The 15,485-nt window shown below is 43.2% G+C and overlaps 2 protein-coding genes across 2 annotated transcripts; both read right to left on the bottom strand.

Moving 5' to 3' along the window:
• Nucleotides 1-247: 247 nt before the first annotated feature.
• Nucleotides 248-7,964, bottom strand: ehd3 (EH-domain containing 3). Its single transcript, XM_068753511.1, has 8 exons — nt 7,738-7,964; nt 6,032-6,208; nt 5,579-5,676; nt 2,617-2,758; nt 2,375-2,474; nt 1,820-1,990; nt 874-1,038; nt 248-775 (listed from the first exon to the last, which is right to left on the bottom strand). The coding sequence occupies exons 1-8, from the start codon at nt 7,962-7,964 to the stop codon at nt 248-250; spliced, it is 1,608 nt and encodes a 535-aa protein (XP_068609612.1).
• A 2,060-nt stretch (nt 7,965-10,024) lies between these two features.
• il20ra (interleukin 20 receptor, alpha) lies at nt 10,025-14,724 on the bottom strand. The gene is made up of 7 exons (XM_068754062.1): nt 14,676-14,724; nt 13,799-13,925; nt 13,270-13,475; nt 12,665-12,840; nt 12,428-12,572; nt 11,995-12,131; nt 10,025-11,804 (listed from the first exon to the last, which is right to left on the bottom strand). Exons 1-7 carry the CDS (start codon nt 14,722-14,724, stop codon nt 10,923-10,925), a joined length of 1,722 nt encoding a protein of 573 aa, XP_068610163.1. The 3' UTR covers nt 10,025-10,922.
• Between the last annotated feature and the right edge of the window lie 761 nt (nt 14,725-15,485).

The raw sequence follows: 15,485 nt of genomic DNA, 5'->3' as shown, positions 1-15,485 counted from the left end.
ATCAGGTGTCCAGTTTTTCTACTCTTCTACAAGCCCCACTGAGCAAACATTAAACTTGAATACTGCGCCTGCCTGTATGAGGACTGGAGATATGGAGGCAGCAGAGCAGGACTGCTGGTCTAATCTTGTACTTGTTAAGCAATAATTTGATGACATAATCCCGATACTAATTTGGGTAATTTTTGTCAAAGACGAGGGGAAATGTCTTCTTGGAGGTTTTCGGGGCGGAGCTGAAGTAATGGGATATTTACTCGGGTATTTTCCTCTTGGATGGAGGCACCAGGTGCGGGGGCAGGTCTGATGGCAGTTCATGTCCCTCCAGTTTCACTTTTATCAGGTGGTTGGCCAACGCAAACTCCTCGTCATCAAGCAGCCCGTCCTTATCGATATCTGCCAGCTTCCAGATTTTTCCTAACACTGTATTGGGAAGTTTCGACTTCACCATTTCCCTCTTGGCGTTGGCCCCCGTCACCTTCCCATTGACGGGAGACAAGGTGTAGAAAATCTCGTCGTAAGCAGGTTTGTCTCGTGCGACGACCCACTCGGCCTCATCGATGCCTTCGCCGGCTCCTTCGCCGTACCCGTGTCCGAACGGCCCGTTCAAAGTGCCGTCGAAGGCCCCGCCCTTCACAACTGGGTTGGGACGCGTGGTTTCCTCCCGGCGGACCAGGACCATTAAGCCAGCAATGTCATTGGCAAGCATGTCATCCACTGACTCTAGGAATTTAGGTTTCAGAGGCTGGAATTTGTTGAGATCCTGAACTTGGAGTTGGTCCTGGAAGAGAGATTAAAAAAAAAAAAAAAAAACAGATCACAAGTGATGATCTAATCAAACGGTCTATGAATCCACATTCCCGCATGCCTTCCATTTACCTGCATCTTTTTCAGGTTGGGGAAATCTCCCGGTGATATCTGATGCTCTCTCTCTATGCGTTTGTAAATATCTCCCAGACTGGCGATGAGCTCTTTCTTCTTGTTCTCCTTCCCGAACACAGAGGGCATCTCTTTCTTCAGCGAGCTGATGATGTAGGCGTGGACCTGCATTGATGCGGCGACGGATTTACAAAGACGAGCATCCAATGAGGTTAAAGATGAACCATTTTCATTTAATACTAAGGGGTTAGTCGCATGATGGCGAATAATAACTTGATAAACGCTTCAACCATAATAAGCAGCAGATAAAAACACTTCTTTCACCACATTTGTGATCCAGGAAATATCGAAAACTAACTCTGATGGAAAAAATCTGATTTATCATGTTGCTGCGGCGATGCGTGTGCGTTTCCAGAGTCCACTTTGTGTCCTTGATGAAACACACGTGCACACACACCCTATCAGTTGTCAAACAGGAAAAACTGCGCTCAGCCCCCGGATTGACAAATCAAGTTCATGTGTGTGTGCACATGAACTTCCTGTGTTTCCTCAACCCACAGCAGCCATTGGACGGTCACCACTCACACCTGACATCCCGTTCAGAGGGGAAACGGGATACAATTCACTCAGAGGGAATAGCTCGGAACATTTATCTGCTTCTATTGGTTCGGTGATAGCGACAAGCGGTTTCCGTCAACAGCTGGGCGGGGCGGGGCGTGGGACTGAGTAATGGGGGCCGAAAATAGAAAACACACACACACACCTAAATGATTTATGTAAGTCAGTGACGCTCTGGCAAAAGATTAAATGTGGAAAAACACGTAGGTGCTGTTTGATGAGACTTCTGTGGATGTAAGAAATGTTGGTTTAACATATACATGAGTGATTCTAAGAATCGCCCCAGCCATTAAGAACATCTCCTGCTTCTCCATCACGTCTCCCTCACCTTGGCGAGTCTTGCCCTCTTGATCAGATCGTTCAGTTTCCTGAGTGCTGCGTTTCTCGGTAAAGACTGAATGTCCTTAAACAAGTCCTGTTCCTCGGCTTCAAACAGCTTCCTGTTGTCTGGGATCAACAGAGGGTGGGACCAGAAAGAGCCGATGTAGACCCGGATCACCTGCCAGGGGCGAGGGAGACGGACAGAGAATGAACCGGGTCAGTAAATAATAACCGCAGCCCAGCGTCTGGGTTTGTGAGAGCGAGCCTTCGCATTCAGACTGATATCTGCGTTAAATATCAGATTACTTCAGCTGAGGATAGCGTGGCGCCGTTTCATCTCTAGAGGGAGCTGTTGAGGCATGTTTCAAATGCATTCTCATTGATAAGTTTATTCGGCGTGAATTACAACATGGTTTTGTGAGCGTAAACAAAAACTGTTCATTGGCATGCGGTACATTCATTTCCATCTCAGCTTAACCCAGACAAGGCAGTGGAAAGCTTTGAATCTAAAACGTCAGGCTCTGACCTGTGTCAGGGTATTTTTTCTTTATGTTTGCTATACCTCAGGGGTGTTGACTATTTTCCCCAGAGACCACATCAGGGCGCCATAAACTCTCATCAGCTGCTGGGTCTCTATCTGGTCAGCCTTGTTCAGCACAACCCTGAAAACAGCAACAGAAAGCTGGTGTTCATTTGTGTGAAAGAAATGAGCTCCTGCTGCAAAGACTGCAGAAATATTCCTTGACAAGAAGAACTCTTCATGTCCTTTGTCGAGAGTTGCACATTTCTCGACCATCCAAGTACCTGATCTTATCCTCGTGGTTCTTCAGTGCCTTTATCACATCTGAGAACTCATCAGAGATGTCCAGTTTGTGGGCATCGAACAGTAATATGATTCTGTCCACTCGCTCTGCAAACCACTCCAGGACGGCTGCAAAGTCGTAGCCTGAGAGGGAGGAGGAGGAAGAGGAGGAAGAGAGGATCCAAAAATGTGGTTAGGGTGTGAAATGAAGATTTCCGCTGAAAAACAGGAGGCTTACAGATAAAGAGGGAAATGATAATATGCATTTCTGTGTACTTTTAGTTCTTGTTTCTTTGCTCCCATCCCATACTGGTGTGAAAACCAGCAGCACAGAGGGGGTCTAAACCCCTGCTGAGCATCACTAACAATGGACCCCATGTACCTCAAAACTAGCATGAGAGAAGGAGCCACGAAGCTCAGCGCTCGTACTCCAACATTCACATGGAGGCAGTAAGGAGGACAAACTCATTACAGCATGCTGAGATGAGGGAATGTCTGGCTGCAGATGGAGGGAGCACCGCCAAGGCTCAGCCAAGTGTCTTATTGAAACCAACATGCAGATAGTTTAGGACGTCGGCACCGATGAATGCATGAAAGTGAAAGTTATGCCTCCATAAACTCCTTCCTAATGCCTGAGTGAGCGATGAAGTGATGAGGAGCGACCAGCGTTTATGAGATGAGAACAAAGGACAGAACTAAGGACACATTTGGGTTTGTTGACAGCTGAGATTATGGGCTAGCAGCTGGACAGGTGTCAGTGTGTAGTGGGTAGTACACAGACGGGGGGGGGGGGGGTTAATAGAGTTTGTGAAAACATTTCACAAAACTAAATCCAGCAGCTTTGCAGGTTGTTGCTTTGTTCTGAATCCGACGCCTTCCTTCCACATCGGATGTGAACGCGCTTCTATCTGCTGTCTTTCTGTCCTGTAGGAGGACAACTGAGAGGAGACAGAGGACGCGGCGCTGTGGACAGCCAATCAGACACCTGGGTGTTCTGGGTTAAACGGAGTTATTCTTCACACAAAGCACTTTTCACATGGTGCGCGGTCGACAGCGGCAGAAGAACGGCCTGGTGATCAGGAAATAAGAGACACGCCCGTCAGGTGGGTGTAAATTGTGTCCTGACATTCTGGGTGGAGGAGGACGGCAATAGAATGGTTTTGGGGCATCGTGGGAAAAAAAGAGGACCGATGGGGAACATGAACTTACAAAATGTTCTTGTTTATTTGGATTTTTTTTGGCTTACAGGTGTAGATTGGTTTTGTGATGTCAGAAAAGGTGACGATTCTTTCTCTGCAGCAAATTAGTATTTGTCTACATGAAAAAAAGCCAAAACAATCATACATTATAATGAAATATAATATAATATATGCTAAATGAGACTGACAAACTTAAAAAAAAGTTAAGCAGAATAATATTTCCCCCCCCCCCCAAACCATGTGACAGTTTCCTGATGAAGAACATGTAGAACGAAGCTCATATTCTTCAAAGTAGCTCTTTTATTTAGCCGCTGGTGGACAATTAGATTTATTATGGACAATACCTCCATAAGGACATCTATGTCGGCAGCTATAGCCCGACTTCTCCTCTTCTGGACACACACAGAAACATAAACACTGAAAAAACGACGCAAAGGGTGAGAGAAGAGGATAAAAACAACACAATGAAAGACGCATCACAGATGATAGCAAACACATGGAATGAACTAAGCAAATAAGACGGACCTCGGGGAACAGAAAGGGAAAATGAGCTCGCACACACAGAACTCAAAGACAACACAGCTGTGCTGACTCAGCAGAGGCTAACGCTAAGCCTGTATTTTTACATCCAGCAGAAAATAGCAGGCTAACGGCTAATGGTTCCGTTTGTTTGGTTTGACAACACGTTCAGAGGGCGCTGAGGAACAAACAGAAAGTAGAAAAAAGATGATGCGGGTCGGCTTCAGCCACGCTCACGAGGTGGAAACCGTCTGAAGCTGAAAACAATAAGGTTCTCACGACACATATTGATCTACACCCAACCCTGCCGTGAGGTAACGTCCCGAACTCCCTGACCAGAACCGTCTCCTCGTTCTTATTAAGATGGAACTTCATAGGAATTTACTTTTTTTCGTTTCGTTTCAATGAGGAATTTCAAATAGTCCTCGAGAAACTTTTGATCTCATCACTGATGAAGCTGTTTGCAACGGGGGGGGGGGGCAAATACAGACAAGTTTCTTTTGGTTTAACGCTTTAAGCTCCTGATGCTGACAGTCAATATCATAAAGGTCGATGGTGATTCGGTGGAAGAGAATCTATGCGGGTCTCACAGCATGAGAAGACTGAGCCGATTTAACCGAGCGAAGGAGGAGACGGTGAGACTGATGAAGAAAAAGGATGAATCTAGTCGCTGGTACGGGAATGCAAGCGTTCCGCTTTGGGAATGCCAGCTATTCCGGACCCGCGTCAGTTGGTTTTGGTCAAACTGTAAGAGAAGCTGGGATGAAGCCTTTGGCGCCTAAACTCCTCATTCCGCTCTAATCAGCTCAGCCGCGTTTTCATTCGACAGCCTGGAGACTATTTTGTGTTTTTTAAGTGCCGGTGGTACAATCAAGCCACATAAATGAGCACAATGCTGATTGATTGATTGATTGATTAACACCAGCAGACAGAAGATTGATCTCTTTGCATTTTGTGCGTTTCCAGTGTTTCTTGCGACTCATTTCTATGTGTGTGTGGTGTTGCCTCGTGTCATCCAGTAAAAGCCGGTTCGATCAAATGGGCTTGTGTTTGTGTGTGTCAGAGACGGAGTCGGAGCAAAATGTTCTAATCCATATAATCCAGAGACAATGCTGACACGGCGGTTCAGAGTTCAGTGAGCTGGAGGAGGTCTGCAGCTGAATGGCTCCAGTGAATGTCACTGACACACACACACACACACACACACACACCATAAACAGTTCAATAATAAAAGTGTGAGTCTCACCCCGACTAATTCTCTGCTTCTCTCCTGACAGGATTCCTGGTGTGTCAATCACACTGATGCTTTCCAGCACTGGGTTAGGCAGCTGGGCACACACGAACCTACAACACACACACACACACACACAGGGCAAAGGTGAGTTTAAAGAAACTGGACAGAAGTGTAAAACATTTTCACAACAAACATCATGCCACTCCAGACAGCTGTCTCGCTCTCTCCTGCCTGTCTGTCTGCAGCTGCATAAATACAAACAGGTTAGCTCTTTCAACACACACACACCTACACACACACTAAAAGAAAAGCTCAGCCAGAAAGCAGAGGGAAATTCAATCACACAGGAATGTAGAGATGTGGCGTGGATTCTCGCCCTCTCCACGCTCACACGTTCGGGACGCGCACGCCTAAACGAAATCTACCGGCACAATCTCAGTCAAACAAACGCGTTTGCGTGTTTACCTGTTGAGGAATGCGTTTCCAAACGCATTCAGCTTCCTGAAGGGCTTCTTGGGGTCGACCACCAGAGCGTTGCCGGGTATCACTCCTTCTGTGGCGCCGTGCATCACCGCGATGAAGGAATCTGTGGTGGGTTCAGGGCCGATACGCATTCCAGGAAAATCCTGCTCCAACAGGTAGCTGCGGTGAAGATCGTGTGACATGGCGTTAAAAACAAGTGAAGAGATTAGACGTTTTTGACGACCTAAACGGGCGTGTGAGGGTAAATCGACCGTACATAAAAGATGTATGAACTCCTACGCTTTGGATGTGAACGGTTGAGTTTGCGTTTGTTTGCTCAGCGACGTCACACGCGTGTCGAGTGGAGAGTCGCGTGTTCCACTTAAGCGACGCCGCCCAACAACGCGAAGGTCGGCCATAAAGAGAGATTTAGAGATTTAGGGCCAAACAGAACGTCCGCTGAGAAGCGAGCGTGTGGGACGCGCACGCATTTTAACCGCTGCCAGATGTGACGATGGTTCATTTTCACATATGAACACCTTGACAGCGAGGCTAGCAGCGCCTGGTGGAGCCCTGCCTCTGCACACGGGTCCGATTAGTGCGGGTCCTCCTTCCTGTCTGTGGGGAGACACAACCACATACAGATGGGGGAGTCCATGCTCAACATGTATACACGCTACACAGAAAGTGAGAGTGTGAGTGTGTGTGTGTGTGTGTGTGCGGTTCACAGACACAGATCAGCTCAAATTATACCAGTCTGGTCACCCTGATGGAAAACGGAAGCGAAGGGATGACAGTGTACGCCACGCTTTGTATTTATTTATTTGTATTTCTCTCTTTGTGTTGTTTAAAAAAAAAAAAAATCTTTAACATTAAACAGTGTTCCAGAATAAAACAACGTAGACACACATCGTCTGTCGACACACACACACATCGTCTGTCGACACACACACATCTCGACTGTGTCTTCACTTTAAGTGATTTCAAAATGATGCGAGGCAATTTAATCTGTGAAACACAGGGGGGTTAGTTAGCAGCTTGAACATTCTGCACCTCCCTATTAGTGTGTTGCTGGTGTGGGGGTCAGGATGCTGTCTGGAGGGGGGGGGGGGCGTCAACAGAGAAGGAATTTAAAATCATAGGGAGTGTCAGAGGCAGAAGAGGAGGAAGGAGAGAGAGGAGGGTCATGTCTTATAGCAGGAAGTCACTAACAGCATCCTCTCTCTGGCTTTGAAAGGCTTACCCACTAAACGCTGCAAGTGTGTGTGTGTGTGTGTGTGAGAGGGAAAGAGAGGGAGAGAACGAGAGACTCAAAATGTTGCATGAAGGAATACTTTCTATGCACAAAACAATTATCACCAATTTGTGAATATTTGCTGGAGATTTACTATAAAATACGGTATATATTCCTGTACTGCGGTATGAATTGTCAGACTCATCAGTACCTTTGATATCAGATTAATATATTTTCATGGCTCAGGCTATCTATAATGTTGATGTTTTATACTATGAAAAGATTGCAATGTACTGTATTGAAAATAAATAATACCAAAGCGAACTGTTGGGGATTCTTGCATGTCCGCTGCGTCACCAGTAAAGAAAGCGTAGAGACACAGGAAAGCGAGTCTGGTCGAGTGAATCTGTCCTTTCCCTCAATCATCATTTGTGTGTGTGTGTGTGTGTGTGTGTGTGTGTGTGCCCCTTCTCACCGGATGAAGCTGGTCTTGCCGGTGGAGTACTGTCCCACCAGTAGGACCATGGGCTTGTTGTCGAAGTCTGCATCCTCCAGCGCGGGGGAGTGGAACTCGTGGAACTTGTAGCTCTCCTCCAACGGCAACAGTTTGGTTTTGTAGAGCTTCTTGAGCCCGTCGCTGACCGTCTGAAAGACTTCTGGCTCCCTCTTCCTCCGGTCATCGGTTCCAAGCCAGCTGAACATTGTCGCCGTTTGGTTTCCTGCGCTTTCACTGAATGTACAATATCTGTGAAATCTTCTAGAGAAGCCCAGAGGGGAATATACTATTTATTAATCACACACAAAAGATACAAATGCTACCTGTCTTCTATCCCCAGTTTATTCTTTTTGCTGGAATATTTCCGAATTGATGAAAAAAAAAAAATCCTAAAAATATGTGCAAGAATATGCAAAACTGACTTCAAAAATAAGACATTTTATTTCACATCGGAAGTTAAATTAAGCCTGTCTGTCACCGCTGGGGGGGGAACGATGCTATTGTTATTGACTAGAGGACTGACAGCTAGCCTGGCGCTCCAGTTGGCGCAGTTTAAAGCTATTATTATAAGCTATTTCACTGCCTACAACTAGAAATGTTGTCTATTTGTATACGACTTTAAAACCGGATTCTCGAGATGCACTCTCATCATCTCGTCCGCCGATCCTCCCGAGTCCAGGCCACTCGCGTTCCCGGGCCAAGAAACGCTGCATTCAATGGCAGTGTTGTTGTTTACCGGTGTGACTCAGTAAACGCTACCGGGAACGGTCTAAATGCGTGCTGTCCGCGTACAGCATTACGTTACCGCTACCGCCGGGGAGCGAGCAGACGAATCCCGAGAAAGATGCACCACAACGCCGTCGGAGCGGAACCCGGTTATTAAATAACCCGAACGCCTTCGGGACCAACAATCAATGTCTGCCGTGTTCCGGTCGGGAACGGAACCGCTAATAGCAGGTCCAGCTGGAGCCGCAGCACAGCGATGAATGGAGCAGCTGATGCGCCGCAGCTTCTATTTACATGCGGAGGCGGAGGAGGAAACACGAGCCCGCCGGAAGTGCCCGATGACTGGGGGGGCCGACCCGCCGCGGGTTTGACCAATAGCGATGGAGCTGAAGTCGGGCAGGGCGGCCGCCATGATGGAGGAGACACGGGCGCGTCTAAAGATAGCCTGATGTTTAAAAATATTCACGTCATTAAGTAACCATTAAATTAATGTACTTTTCTATTGACAATTCACTAAAGCAATGTGCAAGCAGCAGCCTTCTGATTATGTAATGTTATTTTGATGAAGTCTATAAATGGGTAGATTTGGCTTTAAATATATTTTTGTTTTAATCTGTGCAACATTTTAAATGAAATTTACTAGAGTTTAATAATGTAGCAAATATGTTTTACTTTTAGTTTACTGCACTTGACAGCGAAGGTCAGGCTAGAATTTTAACCAGGTGTTACATTCTAAAACTAAGAATATGCATACAATACTAGAGTAAAACCAGATAGTATCACTTATACTGTACTGTACTGAAGTTGCCTTTGGCATCACCACAGTAAAATACTAAAAAAATATTTATAAGAAATAAATAACAGGTATTTTCTGAAAACATATAGTTTCACTTTTTGAGACATTACCAGTTTATTACATTTCCAATAGTAGTAGTAGTAGTAGTAGTAGTGTTTTATATGGTGGACTTTTGTTATTAAGCATTTTTACATTGTGTATTGCTGCCTTTGAATAAAAAATAATAAAGTTATTCAAAAGTGTTGCCCACTATTACACTTGTTGTATTTGATAACGTTATCATGGAATCAGTGGCTGCCATTATGTATAGCTGAGTAATTTGAATTGAGGCCAGGATTCTGTCAGTGGTGATGGTTAGAGTTAGGGTTATGCACGCTATGAAGTTTGAACATTTGTTGCTGGAAATGTCTTGAGAAGATTCCCAGACGGTGCGCAGCATGAGAAGATGAAGAACTCTTCAAATGTATTAAATAAAGTCAGATCATGGGTGGTTTTGTGTGTTTGCTTTTTGACCAGCAGATGTCTCTACCTAATCTCGTTTTGCATTTTAAAGACATGAGCTCCAAGTTAGTTATAGTGCAGAGCATTGCTGGGCCAGAAACACATTTCTAAATGCATACTTTTATTTTATATTTCAGCAAAGTAGATCTCCCTGTCAATATAGAAACGGTGGTAAGAATACTAATGTAACTGATAAATAATAAAATAATAGATTATCTACTAAATTAGAACAAGATAAAGTAGTTTACGAGTTCACTTTGGTATTATTTATTTTCAATACATTCCTTTTTTTGCAACAAATCACTGAATTCTTTTACATAGTATAAAAACATCAACATTATAGATAGCCTGAGCCATGAAAATATATTAATCTGATATCAAAGGTACTGACGAGTCTGACAATTCATACCGCAGTACAGGAATATATACAGTATTTTAGAGTAAATCTCCAGCAAATATTCACAAATTGGTGATAATTGTTTTGTGCATAGAAAGTATTCCTTCATGTAACATTTTGAGTCATCTGAGTAACCAAAGAACAAAAGTGCAAGTAGAAATATTTACTGTCCTTTACATTTAGAAATATCTAGAGGTTAAAATATGTAAGAAATTAAGACAAACTTGAAGATGAGGTTAATCAATATATCCTTCATATGTTTAGAATGTTGCATTATCAGATATATACTCCAAGAATAAATTACATTTTGATGCAGCCCAATTTACCACTGACATACAAACAAATAGTGTTCCAAACAGCCCTGTCAGAAGCAACTGAGACTTTACTGGCACTAAAAAAAGGAAATATAAAACAGCCCACATCTGCTTAATATCACCATAGCAAAGGTTAATGCGTGTAAGCACAGAACATCTCGTCAGTAGTTCACACAGACAAGGGTGATGTAGGATGACATCCTGTCTACAAATATCTCAACATTTTATGATGTATTTTGATGGTGATTTTGGTATATCATTAATAATAATGAAAAATTCACAGTTATAAAACAAAGGCTACCAAATTCTGTGCCTTTTTGGTTTCAGGATTTTACTAGAAACATGCTAATTTTAAGTGCATTTAATTATAAGTGCAGAAGAAGAGTTTTTTAGCGTTACTGTAATGCCTGAATGAATTGATGGATTACATCTACTGGTCCATCGAGACGACCAAGTCCCATTTGTCCAAAATATCGTCTGCCTCCCCTCCTCTCTTCAGCATTCTTTCTTCCTCTTCCTCAGATGTTGTTCTAAGTACAAACACATTTTCCAACGTCAACTTGCCCATCTTAGCATTCACCTCCTCCTCCTCCTCCTCTCTCTCACTCTCGTTTGCTGTGGACAGTCCCAGAATGCCATAGTCATCTGGTAAGAAATCTGATTGGTTCAATATGTTGACGTCCTGAGCAATGTAAGTGGAAAGCAGAGGAACTCGCTCTGTTTTGCTTCTTCCCACCACACCTCCATCTGCTGCAAATCTCACTTTTTGGTCCTCCTCTCCCCTCATTCCCTGCCTGCACTCTGCTTGTGGGTATAAAGGGGCATGGGAGACACCAACTTGTGGGAATGTGTTGATGTATAAACCTGGACACTCTCTGCTCTCCTGGTTTCTCATATTTCCTTTGGACATGCTCTGAAAACGTCCCTGTGGACACACATGAGCTTGTTGTGTTTGTGAGGGCTTCTGAGGCGCATAAGCTCCAGCAGAGTTGTCCCCTTTGACATTTTGCTCTTCCATCTTTAAACCGCTTCCTGATAAAGATTTTGGATGCTTTAGATTATTCACATCTTTGTCTACTTCAGGCTGTTCTCCTCTGCCATTTACACCAACAAACCCATATTCAATTGACGCGTACTCCACGATGTCCTCTGGGTGCGGGACACTTCCTGGCAGGGCCTCTTCAACATATGGTGGAGACGCCGGGTCCAATAGGCCTTTTCCCATGTCTGCTGGCTTGACGACGCTGATTAGGATAAGGTTGGTTTGCTCGGGGGGGAACCTCAGAGGGGGTTGAATAAAAAAAGGTGTGTCCTGGAAGTTGAACAAAAGATTGACCTTTAGCATTTGTATAATTTTGAGGTAATGCAATATTCAGAGGTATATCAGCTAGCTACAAATTATTGAGTAAAACTGCTATTGCGGAAAAACACAATTCCAAAAATGTATACAAATTCCTGTATGTTTAAAAAAATTAAATCAAAATTCTCTGTGTGTTCATTACCAGTGTATGTGGGCCCTTCTGTCCTTTTCCCATCAGGTATTGATAGAGGAGGTAACAAGTCAACACCAGAATACCTATGAACACAGATGAAACCACCATACCCACAATCACCCGCTGCTGCAGGCCAGTCGCAGGGTCTGGAAGAGGGAAGTAGGTGCACGTCAGACAAATATATGGGCTACAGGGATGTGTGTAAATATATAAACGCATATAAAAGGTACAGATAGGTGAAAGGGGAATACTATGTGATCACAAAAACCAAGACAGAACTTATTGTATGAAACCTAAAAACTACTGTTTAATTCACATAGAGTAGAATATGTTTCTCAGGGACAAATGTCCATCCGTCTTTCATTTCTGCATCAGGTTTAGTCACATAACTCACATTCCTGTCACATAGCGAAGAGGAACATTCACTGTGATGTGCTCGTACCTGCAGGTGTGGTTGCGCATTGCCATTCTGACGATTGACACTGGTTGGTTAAAGAAAGGAACTTTGTCTTGGCAGAGAAGCAGTATTCTGTGTTATACTCCAGCAGACGATACTTATACCGACTTGACATCACTGTAAAATGATTCTAAAAAAATACACAGCCACACAAATCAGTCAGCACTATGGGATGTACGCATTTTATTGATCAGATCATCAATTTTTACATATTATGCTCACCATCTGGCCACGACCTTTATTGTGGATGGAAAGGTTGTACATCATTTGGGGGTATAGCGTCGCCATGGAAATCGTTGGAGTACGGAGGTTAGGTTGATATCTCGTTGGTCCTGCCAAAGTGATTATGGCACAGTTGTCCTCTATTTCCACAAAAACCAGTGGAGGCCCAAAATTAGCTGTAGAGACAGGCAAAATAAGATTTATTTTTGATAGAAGTTTCTGAAAAGTTCAAGTTACACCAGAAAGATGTAATTTTGACTTTTCTTTTATTTAAGATCAATGTGATAAAGTCAATTTAATGTCTATTTATAATCTTTGATTTGATCAGAAATGGGTCCGCTCAATAAATACTCAACTTAATAAATCAGTTTCAATGTAAATCAAATACAGTAATACTTTGGCATACGAGTATAATTCGTTCCAGGATCGTTCCTAGACATCGATCAACCACAAGTGGAGCCAATTCCAACTATAACATTATTTAACAAATAATCTTCCGAATTAATAGACAGACTGAAGTATTTTTAAAACATTGAAAGTACTCTGTGTCTTTTTGAATTCACGTCTTATCTCCCATGTAAAGACAGAATGTCACTTTCACTTACTTTCCTCCTTTGGCTCAAATCTGTCTGTCGAGGTCCATTTGGAGGACGCCGTCTTGCTCACGGCAGAAGCCCTGGCATAGTACCTTTTCTCTAGATCCCACGTCTCAGAGCTCAGATCGCACCAGCATCGTGATATATCTGTGCATTGCTGCACTGGCCTCCAGGGTCCCCGCCTTCCGCTCCTGTCCACGACAACCTCCCCGTAGCTGTGAGAGACAAAAGACGTCCAACACAGAGCAAGATGATGAATCCCTGCACACGTTCAGACAATATTCATAGAGTCAAATCATAAATTGACTCCTGTCTTTGTTCAGTTTCCAGTTTCCCCTCATGCTAGAAACTTCAGCTCACATAAGCTGTTCACTAGTTTTGTTTAATTCTTGCCCTCCCCCTTCGTTTCTCATCTTCTTTGTGCCAGTAAATTTCTTTAATTAAAATGACCTGTTTTAATCTGGCTAAATGTGAAGCAGGTACAGTATGAATAATTTAAGACTATAATTTTTATCCTCAGCTAAAGGTCCTTACATACATGGCATACTGCACTGTAAAGTGGGCGTCACTAGATGTGCCTCTTCCTGGAATCCATTGCAGTGTGTTCCTCAGATTTAAAGATGAGAAGGTGACGTTGATGGGCCTGGGAGGAGGTGAGGAGGAGACTGAGCAGAAAGATGAAAGAATCATATTGACAAAGATAAAACACAAATATTGATTCTCTTCTTCCTGTTCATAGTTAAGTAACAGTCTGGTATGGTGTTTTACCGGCTTGCTTCCTCTTACTGGGTAGCGTACCTTTGTGAGCATAACAGAATGCTCACAAACACAATAAAATGAGACATTTACATTTCTTGTTGACGAGAAGGTTTGTCGGTTTATAAACAATCCCTTGAACGATGGTCTCAACATTTATCCCAGTACTTACTGCTGATCAATGCTGCATGCTCCATATTTTGTTGATGGTGGCAAGGAAAGCAATCGCATTAAATCGTCTTAAGCCCCGCCCACCCACTGTCGCCAGATGGATACAAAAACTACAAAAGGTTTATTTAATGGAATGTCTGACTGCACAATTTAAAATGGACATTTTCTCCAGAAGATGATCACGTGTGTCAAATGTTCTTATTTGATGTGTGTACATAACTATTTCTTCACTGTGCTTGTAACTCTTCCTGGTGTATTAACCAGACATATCTTGAATTTGAGCCAATCACTGCATTGTGTTTGTTGTAATGTGAATTGCTTGTTTTATGTGTTCTAAAACAATAGAGTTAATATACATATATATATAAAACGTCAGCGGCTACTTTTACGGACAGAAATAAATCTGTAATAATGAAGAATTGTTAAAGGAATAAGAATAAGAACGTGTCTATAAGTCACCCCTCGATACCTGGGAGGTAAGGTCTCACCTGTGCCGCGCAGAGTCCACAGGTTCAGAAACAGAAAGACGATCAGCATGTCTCATTTTACATTCCAAATGCCCAGGCAGCTTGTTTGTTCCTCCACCTGTGTCTGCGCCGCAGGTTCAATTTTCGACTGTCAGTGTTCGTTCACCAAAGTCGAGGAAATCTGCAAAATAAAAACACGTGGGCAAAGAGAAAGTTAAGAAAGAAAAAAGAAAACAGAGCGCGGGCTGCGTGTGGATTGTTAGCCTGGTTTCCATTAAAAAGAATGGCAATTAAAAACAAAAATCCCCCGTGACAGGTTTCCGTGTTCAGGGAAGGAATGTGAATTTACTGGTACGTGCACGTCACACCTGTGTACGTGGCGGGCACGCGCTACGCGCTTACACTGAACCTGCGCGGGAAAAGTAAACTGACCTATTAAATCAGCATATAGAATATAATCCACCTGAAACCCGGCAAGTGCACGAGCGTACATTTGTGTTTTTCTTTATGAACAAGTGTGCATATGTTGTCTCTACATATGATGATGAAAAATTACACGAATACTTTTTTGTCTCTCGCAAATATACACAAGTTAATTTTAAACCTTTAAAGTAGAAAAACTATGATTGTTATATAAAACTATATATATGTTTCAGTAGTTGACGTGTAGTGGCCTACATTGATCAGCTGGTACTAGATCAATAATATTGTTGAACACATGTTTTTTTTATTTTACTGATATTTTGAATATAAATAAATGTATAGAATTAAAGAAGAAGAAGAATGTTTTTTTATTCTAATTGTACATTGCATTCAGCAGTCAATACACTT

The sequence above is a fragment of the Brachionichthys hirsutus genome, chromosome 20 (genome assembly GCF_040956055.1).
Source record: "Brachionichthys hirsutus isolate HB-005 chromosome 20, CSIRO-AGI_Bhir_v1, whole genome shotgun sequence".
NCBI lineage: Eukaryota > Metazoa > Chordata > Actinopteri > Lophiiformes > Brachionichthyidae > Brachionichthys > Brachionichthys hirsutus.
The sequence above is the reverse complement of the archived record's forward strand: the minus strand, read 5'-3'. Positions and strand labels throughout refer to the sequence as shown.

Excerpts from the sequence above, each read along its gene's own strand:
- ehd3 (XM_068753511.1), bottom strand. The coding sequence starts at position 7,964 with ATGTTCAGCTGGCTTGGAACCGATGACCGGAGGAAGAGGGAGCCAGAA. Across the intron at positions 6,209-7,737 it reads GGCAAGACCAGCTTCATCCG|CTACCTGTTGGAGCAGGATT; the intron begins GTGAGAAGGGGC and ends TCTTCACCGCAG. Across the intron at positions 1,991-2,374 it reads AAATAGTCAACACCCCTGAG|GTGATCCGGGTCTACATCGG; the intron begins GTATAGCAAACA and ends CGCCCCTGGCAG.
- il20ra (XM_068754062.1), bottom strand. The coding sequence starts at position 14,724 with ATGCTGATCGTCTTTCTGTTTCTGAACCTGTGGACTCTGCGCGGCACA. Across the intron at positions 13,476-13,798 it reads TTTACAGTGCAGTATGCCAT|CTACGGGGAGGTTGTCGTGG; the intron begins GTATGTAAGGAC and ends TGTCTCTCACAG. Across the intron at positions 12,573-12,664 it reads ATAAAGGTCGTGGCCAGATG|AATCATTTTACAGTGATGTC; the intron begins GTGAGCATAATA and ends GTATTTTTTTAG.